Source organism: Arachis hypogaea, chromosome 7 (assembly GCF_003086295.3).
Source record: "Arachis hypogaea cultivar Tifrunner chromosome 7, arahy.Tifrunner.gnm2.J5K5, whole genome shotgun sequence".
NCBI lineage: Eukaryota > Viridiplantae > Streptophyta > Magnoliopsida > Fabales > Fabaceae > Arachis > Arachis hypogaea.
Window position 1 is genome coordinate 22,103,221 of NC_092042.1, and position 7,896 is coordinate 22,111,116.

The window sequence follows — 7,896 nt, forward strand, 5'->3', positions numbered from 1 at the left end:
TTAAAGCCCAAAATATAAATCACATGATAAACTTATAAACAAACAATTTTCAGAATCTCTTATTGCAAAAAAAAAAAAAAGAAAAAGAAAAAAAAAGAAAGAGAAACTATCCTTTGAACTTTTGAAGCAAGTCTAATTGAATTCACTCTTCCCAAAATCCAAATGCTGGACTTTGTTCATGCTCTTTACTTGTCTCACTTGACTTCCATGTCAAAACATTTTTTATACCTTTCTGTATTCTATATTTGTGTTTGTCTACGTAATAAAGAGCAAAATGAGAACAGGACCATTCAAATGATTCTTACCTTTAGACAAAAAAATGATTCTTATCTTTGGTGCTTACTGCTTAATAGACATAAAGCTGTTTATTTGCACACCTCTACTTGTTCTTTATATGGAATAGCTACAAGGCTACTTTCTCCTAAGAAAATTTAATGAGATTATTTTTCAAGTTTTTTAATGTGGACAAACTTATTTATGTGTATTTTTTTATATATATTTATACTGAGTATAGAACTCATATAAGACAAGTGTCATGCTGCATCTATTGGTAAACTTATTAATGTCAGTATCTCTTTTAGAATTTAAATTTTTTTTAATAGTACATGATAATGCATTTATTTGTTTTCATTATATTATTAAGTTTGACCCATCATATTAAATTATTATAAAATTTATTTTATTATCATATTATATATTTTGCTCTACTGTCAAAATTTTCAAGATAAATAAGTGTGCAAAGATGATTTTTTTTGGTGTGAGGTGAGAACACATTTGAAAATTAAAACCTTTTTGTCAAAGCAAACCAAAGCAAAGAAAAGTATGTGTGAAATGTGAACCTCTATAAATTATATTCATGTCACTGTACAAGATGTGTAAACTGTCTGAGACAAATTCTACATATCAATATGCCTCAGAAGAATCCATATCATATCATACCAATGATGGAGTAGCCTGAATAATCCATCCTCCTGTTTGATCATGTAAAACACGCGACTCAAATCTTGTTTTGTTCATCTTTTCTTCAACCAAGATTAATTCTGAGGGAAAATGTAACAGATTTTGGACAGCATAACAAAATTTAAGATTGAAAGCGAAGCTTCTGCGCCCTTTGATAGAGGTCGAGGGTGTCGGTGTGGTTAGGATCTAAGCAAAGAGCTGCTTGACAATCTTGAAGAGCAGAGGATAAGTCCCCCATTGACTCATAGAATGCTGCTCTCAGATGAAGCATTTGCATGTCAGGCTTGAAATTGATGGCCTTGCTAAGCTCCGCCACGGCCTCTGTCTCCTTTTGCTCATCCATCATCACTGGTTACAAACATCATTGTATGCAAGTCAGAAAAGGAAAGAAAGAAAATCTTGATTTCAGTGAAGCTTGCATCAAAAGTAAGTAGCAGGAAGGGGGCAAAACAAATTTGAATGCATTCAGTGAATAAACACACAGTTCACACATAACAAAGAAACAAATTGGCACCATTAACTTATCAAATATTAAAACACGGTTCAACCATGAAACAACAATATTAATTATTATCCAAAACCTGTGTCTCATATTAGAATACAATAGCAGATGGGAAAGACTCAAAATCAAAAGAATGAAAGATAAGGAAAGTACCTGCTGCCCTATATCTGTATGGATAAGTCCTTAAAGGATCAAGTTGTGTTGCTACATCAAGATCAACCTTCGCCATCTCGCGGTCGCAGTATTCTGAGCGCTTCTCATATGCTGAGGCATTGCTATCTGCCTTCGAAATTAGCTTGGTCATCTCGTCATACGCAGCTTTTCGCTGATTCTTTTGATGATAAACACGTGCTAGACCTTGATGAGCTCTCGTGTGGCGAATCGCCAAGGCATTCTTGTAGCACGATTTTGCAAGATCAAGCTTACCACAATCCACATAAATACTCCCTAAGTTATTTAGAGCCTGAAAATAATTGTAGCAACCAAATAAGATAACAAGAAAACACACAGCAAGATCAGATATAGAGGGATATGATAGTAGAGATTACTAACTTGTCCTTTTCGAAGACCGTCCGAAGGACATTTAAGCGCCGATTCCAGAAGTTCGGTAACATAAGAAGAGGATTCAGGGTTAAGACTTGTATCTGCCAACACATATGCTTTCAAAAAGAAGGCTTCAAATGATTTCTGAATTGCAATGGACCTTTCAGCCCTTGCAAGAGCCTCATCCCGGTAGCCAGTATCATACAGAATCCATCCTTCATAGATTAACCTTTCTTGCATTGAGCTACAATGGTTCCTAGCCATCCTCAAACTACACAACGCCGCCTTTTGACAATTTAACCTATGAAATTCGTATATGTGAGGAATAAATACTCTTGACATTGTACTAAGAAACTGAATTGAAAGTAGAAAATAGCTACACTATGAAGAGAGATAAAAAAAGCATTAACTTGAAACATATTTATTTAATATAAGCTTATCAAGCACATGATCAATTCATAATGAATCAGCACCACAATGCACAATGAATACTAAAGGTTGGATTTACAGATGCTTACCTCAAGAGTAGTAGCGACTGGCGAAACTCTAGAAGGCTCTTTCCAGGCTCATTCTCCAGCATCTGATGTATAATGGCCAATGAACCAACATCGTCCACCGAAGACCATTGTTCATACAGTTGCATCCAGCATTCGGCCTGACTCTTTCGCTGCACCTCCTGGCTAAGGAGGTGAAGCAGATATTTCCCTGTGACCTTCCCTTGTAAAGTTATGTAACTTGGCTCTAAAGTTAACATTGCGCGAATATCTCTGACTGCGCTTTCATAATCCTGAAGCGCAATAAATAGCCATGCTCGTAATTCTAAGCAATCTGCAGAGAGCTTGAATCCAATAATCTTATCAAGCTCAGAAATTCCATCTTTTATCTGCTTCTCCTCCACCTTTGCCAGAGCTCTATACTTGTAAGGAAATGAAAGGGAGGGGTCTAATTCAGTTGCAGCATCCAAATCAATAATCTTTTCCCTTCCCATATTGTAAATTGCGCGCTCTTGATACATCCACCCGGCTGGTTTATGCTCGAATATGAGAGAGCTAATTAACTTATAGGCTGAATATGGTTGACCCTGCTTGTGCTTTGTTCTGGCTAAGCCTGCAACAGAATATACATGACCTGAATCTGCTGCCGCCTCGAAACAATGTTGTGCATGCTTATATTCCTTCCTTTCGAGCAGAACACACCCCAGTTGATGGTATGCAAGGGCCTTCTGCCATCTTTCCAGTGCACATTCCTCCAATCTTTGCAGCAACATTGTCGTGGTTTTCGATACCATGCTTTCCTCCATAGCAACCTGGCTTAGGAAACAGTAGAGCAAGAAAGAATCATACCCCACCATGGCCAACCGTTCCTTCGCCCCAGAACTACAGAAAAGTTTCATCACATTCAAATTGTACAAAGAACTGGGAAGCTCCCTGAGCAACACTTGCAAGCAGGATGCCACAAGGAGAGGCGCTCGCTCCTCGAATCCATACTCGATAAGTATCAAAGCATCATCAATATTGTCAACATTTGAAGCCAAATGAGAATCACAAGAAGACTTCATCTCCTCACAACAGAACCTATTGGCAAAGGAAAGAAGCTCCAATAGAGTTAAAGGACAAAAGGAATCCAATCTTTTTGTTCTGCTGTACAATTCCACTGCCTTCATACCTTTTGAGCAAATTCCACCTTTTGTGAAATCAATTTTCCTCATTTGGGACTCTGCAAATCCACCATATAACATGGCCTTAAAAGGGTCTGAAAGTTCTGCCATCCGCCACCTAACACAATGGATTTCCTCATCTCCAATGCAGAAAGAAATATCCTTTTCCTCATATGGCAAAAACAGACTACTCTCTGTGATGTTTTCTTGCTTTGACTCTTTTGGACACTGACACTTATCATTAACCGAAAAGGGACTAAACCCATTTACCAAATTCAATTTTGGACATTCAAGGATGCAACCACCACACTCCATTGAAGACACACCTTCAAGTTCATCCTCCCTCCTCTCAAACCTCAACCATGATGACAAAACAACCTTGGACAACACGTCCTCGGCATTCTGCCGCGCTGTCCGGAGACACCTCCTGAGAAGCTTCTGGTCTCCAATTCCGCGCAACAGCGAATACTGCTCGATACAAATTGAAGCCTTCTGTGATTGGGGGCAACACTCTAGCCTGTAGTAGAGTTCTGCCAAGGCTTCCACAAGGTTGATTGGTTTGAGGTAAGGCTCAATGGATGGTTCAATTGTGTCAGTGGAAGGTAACTGAAGAGGAACAACAAGGTTTCCAACTTCTGAGGTTGTTTTGTTCCTTGGTTTGGCCTTTGACAACACAAGGGATACAACACCAGAAGAAGAACCATTGCTTCTTCTTCTTCTTCTGCTGCTGCTGCTGCCACCACTGGTTTCTGAGGAATTCAGGGCATGAACTTGTGTGCTCTTGAAGCGTTCACTTATCTTTAATCCACGCATTTTCTTCTCTTTTTTCTCACTTTTCCTTCAACCCTTTGTCAAAAAGAAATGAACTTTGAAATTGAGACCCCATAAAGGAACAAAAAAATACGAAACAAAAACCCTCTGGTTTTACTTGCATACAAAACCCATAAACGATAGAGACATAAAGAATGTGAATTTTCAGGTTTTATGACATCCCAATATAGTGAAACTAATGAAAAATGAAACCTTTTTGTTTTGGGTACTAATGTTCTGCTACTTACATGGTTGGTTTGGAAGGAGAACCATTTGGTCTAATCTGATGAACTTGGTGGTAACTGGAATCTTCTTTTTTGGTTTGGTGCTATAAAAGGTGGTGTCAAATTCTGGCTTTATAATCATGTGTGTTTTTGAAGATTGAAGATTGAAGATTGGGAGTAAACACAAAATAAATACACAATGAAAGGTTGGAGTTAGTGGTGCAAAAACCAAATACACAAAAGGAATCTGGTTTTTGGTGCTTAGTTTACAAACAACTCCATTTGTGTTCTTTTCAGAGAGAGAAAAGGGTGTTTAATGGGGGGTCCCAGTGGCAAATATTAGAGACACTGATTCATTCATACTACAAAGGAAGTGGAACCACTCCAATGGAAGCCATAGATTCTGGTTCTGTTTGGTTTGGTCAACTGGTTCCATAATCGAGGTGTGTTTAAACTAATTAAAACTTTGTCATTTACCTTAATTTTTTTTCATTAAAGCGCAAAGTTTGGATTGAGAAGATGGGGGAATTATTGAAGTGTGAAGCAAAGGTGGCATAAGGTGGAGTGAGTTGTGTAACTAATCCAATTATTTCTTGGTTAAGATGTCTCATCAACACCAAACAACTCAATCACATTTTTATATACCATTTGTCCTATTCTCCCTCACTTAGATAAACTATTAAAACGTCTCTTAATTTTTTTTATGACAAAATTATTTCTAAGAAACTAAAATGATAAAAATAGTTTAAAAAGATTTAAAAACATAAAAAAACTATTTTTTACAAGTTTTCAATGATTTTATTATTTAATAAATATTTTGTGCAGTTAATACAAATTTTATAAAATCAGAATAAAGTTTGATATTTAATTTTTTTTAACTTTCAATTCTAAAAGAAATACAAAAAAATTATTTGTCTTAAAATTATTAAATTTTAAAAATAAAAATATCTAAAAAATATCACATCAGAATTTACTAAAACTTTTGTAATATATATGTTATTTGGCTATTTTTGTCTACATTTAAATTTTTGAAAACTTTTTTTTGTGATTTACCCCTTCCCAAATATATATATATATATATATATATATATATAAAGAAAAGTAATTTTAAAATCAATTCATGTATATATAGATGATATTTCTAATACCAAGATTTAGTGCTATTCTAGATTGATTTTTTAAATGAAAAAAAAATTCAAATAAAATGTTTTTATTTAATTTAAAATCTATTTAGATAAGTCTTTTAAAAAAAGTATTTTTATTAAAAAAAATAAAAACAAAAAATATTTTTAATAATTGAAAATTCTTTTTAAAAAACTTATCTATGAAATAATTTTTGTCGGATAAAAAAATATCTTTTTTAAAAAATTAAAATAAATAAGTACTTTTTTAAAAAAAATCAATCTCCACTGACGCTTACCTATTATTAGAAATTTAGAATATTTAATTATATTGATGAAAAAGGAACAATATATTAAGTTTAGTTGATAATGATATATTTATACTCGAATAATTAATATGTCTAGTCACAATATTACGATGCTTTAATATTAGGGTTAAATACTCTTTTTGTCCTTAATGTATAGGATAAAAATTAAATTTGTTACTGACCTTTTTTGTTATTAAAATTATCCTTAACATTACAAAACGCTATAAAATCATCCTTTTATCTATAAATAACATTTTTTCGGATAATTTTACCTTTTAAACAAAAATAAAAAATATTAAAAAAATAAACTACTCCACCCCACCCTATCCCTTACCCCTACCTTAAACAAAAAACCAAAAGAAAAAAAAAAACAAAAGACACGGAACAAAAGAAGAGAGAAACAGAAAAGAAGAAGAAAGAAAAGGAAAAGAAGAAGAGGGAGGCGACGGCGGAAAAGAGTGCGGTCGCCGCCGTTGCCATTGTGTTGTGACTAGAGAGAGAGAGAAAACGAAGAGATGAGAGAGAGGATGAGAGAAGAGAGGAACAAAGGGAGAAGAAAGGAAAGGAAGAAAGAGGAGGTGACGGCAAGGAAGAGTGACGACAGAGAGTTGCTCTATCGGCGTCAAACTCCATCACTGTCGTCGAGTTTCTGGTGGTGAGGGGCTCTGCTCTTTTCCCTCACTCGATCTGTCCTCTCCTTAGCCCGGTGACAGCAGTAGCTTTCTACGTCGTCCCTTCTTCCTTCGCTTTCTTTCAACCGCGACGGCGACGGACGACACCAACACCACCCCTCTTTTCTGAGTTTTCCTCTTCTCTCTTTTTTCTCTCTTCTCTCTTTTCTGCGTTCTCTCTCTTGAGTTTGAAGGATTGGAATTTTGAATTTTCTGTCTTGAATTTGAATGTGGTGTTATTGTTGATAGATTTTTGAATTTGAATATATTATTGTTGTTGATTCTGTGTTAGTTGTTTAATTTTTTTGGAATAAAAAAAATAGTTGGTGTTATTGTTATGATTAATTTTTGAATTTAGATATATTGTTATTGTTGTTTATGTGTTGGCTTTGTTTGATTTTTTTTAAATAAAAAAAAAAGTAGTTGATATTGTTGTTGCGAAGATTTGGGTGAAAAGAATAGAATAGAAAGGAGGTTGAGGTAAACAGTAGAGTGAGGAGGGTAAAGAAAAAAGATGATGATAAAGAATATTTTAGCCTAAAATAAAAAAATAAAAAAGATGAACATTTTGTAATGTTAAAGATGATTTTAATAATAAAAAAAATTAAAAATAAATTTAATTTTTAAATCATACTTTAAGGACGAAAAAAGTATTTAACCTTTAATATTATTATAAGAGTTTTTATTTGTTTTACACGCAATTAATGTGAATTTTTTTTATAGTTTCATGTAATCATTATTATATATCATCACATTAACGAACATAATTATTTCCACGCCTATTATATTTAAGAAGAAAATTAGTTTTCTCTACATCGCATCGTATAAGATAAAATATCATTATGCAAGTGTTTTAAACTAATATGTATCAAATAAACTCTCATTTTAATATTAATAATGTAACAATCCGTGATAATAAACCATAAATTCATACCTAATTAACTAGTGTTAAAGAAGCAGTGTAAAAGAAGAAAGACTTTACTGACGAATTATAGTTCAACCGATATAATTTTTTATATTTATCTAAAAAATTACGGGTTCGAATTTTTCTACTTTTAGTAAAAAAAAATAAAAAAGAAAGAGACTCTAATAATATGTTT

At 33.9% G+C, this 7,896-nt stretch overlaps 1 protein-coding gene across 1 annotated transcript; it reads right to left on the minus strand.

The window, feature by feature from the left end:
• Positions 1 to 823: 823 nt before the first annotated feature.
• LOC112702783 (ethylene-overproduction protein 1) lies at positions 824 to 5,339 on the minus strand. Its single transcript, XM_025753963.3, has 5 exons — positions 4,721 to 5,339; positions 2,524 to 4,508; positions 2,015 to 2,306; positions 1,616 to 1,925; positions 824 to 1,308 (listed from the first exon to the last, which is right to left on the minus strand). The coding sequence occupies exons 2-5, from the start codon at positions 4,473 to 4,475 to the stop codon at positions 1,082 to 1,084; spliced, it is 2,781 nt and encodes a 926-aa protein (XP_025609748.1). The 5' UTR covers positions 4,476 to 4,508; positions 4,721 to 5,339; the 3' UTR covers positions 824 to 1,081.
• Between the last annotated feature and the right edge of the window lie 2,557 nt (positions 5,340 to 7,896).

Coding starts and splice junctions, on each gene's coding strand:
- LOC112702783 (XM_025753963.3), bottom strand. CDS start 4,475: ATGCGTGGATTAAAGATAAGTGAACGCTTCAAGAGCACACAAGTTCAT. Junction 1,926..2,014: donor ACGGTCTTCGAAAAGGACAA/GTTAGTAATCTC, acceptor AATTATTTTCAG/GCTCTAAATAACTTAGGGAG. Junction 1,309..1,615: donor ATACAGATATAGGGCAGCAG/GTACTTTCCTTA, acceptor GTTTGTAACCAG/TGATGATGGATGAGCAAAAG.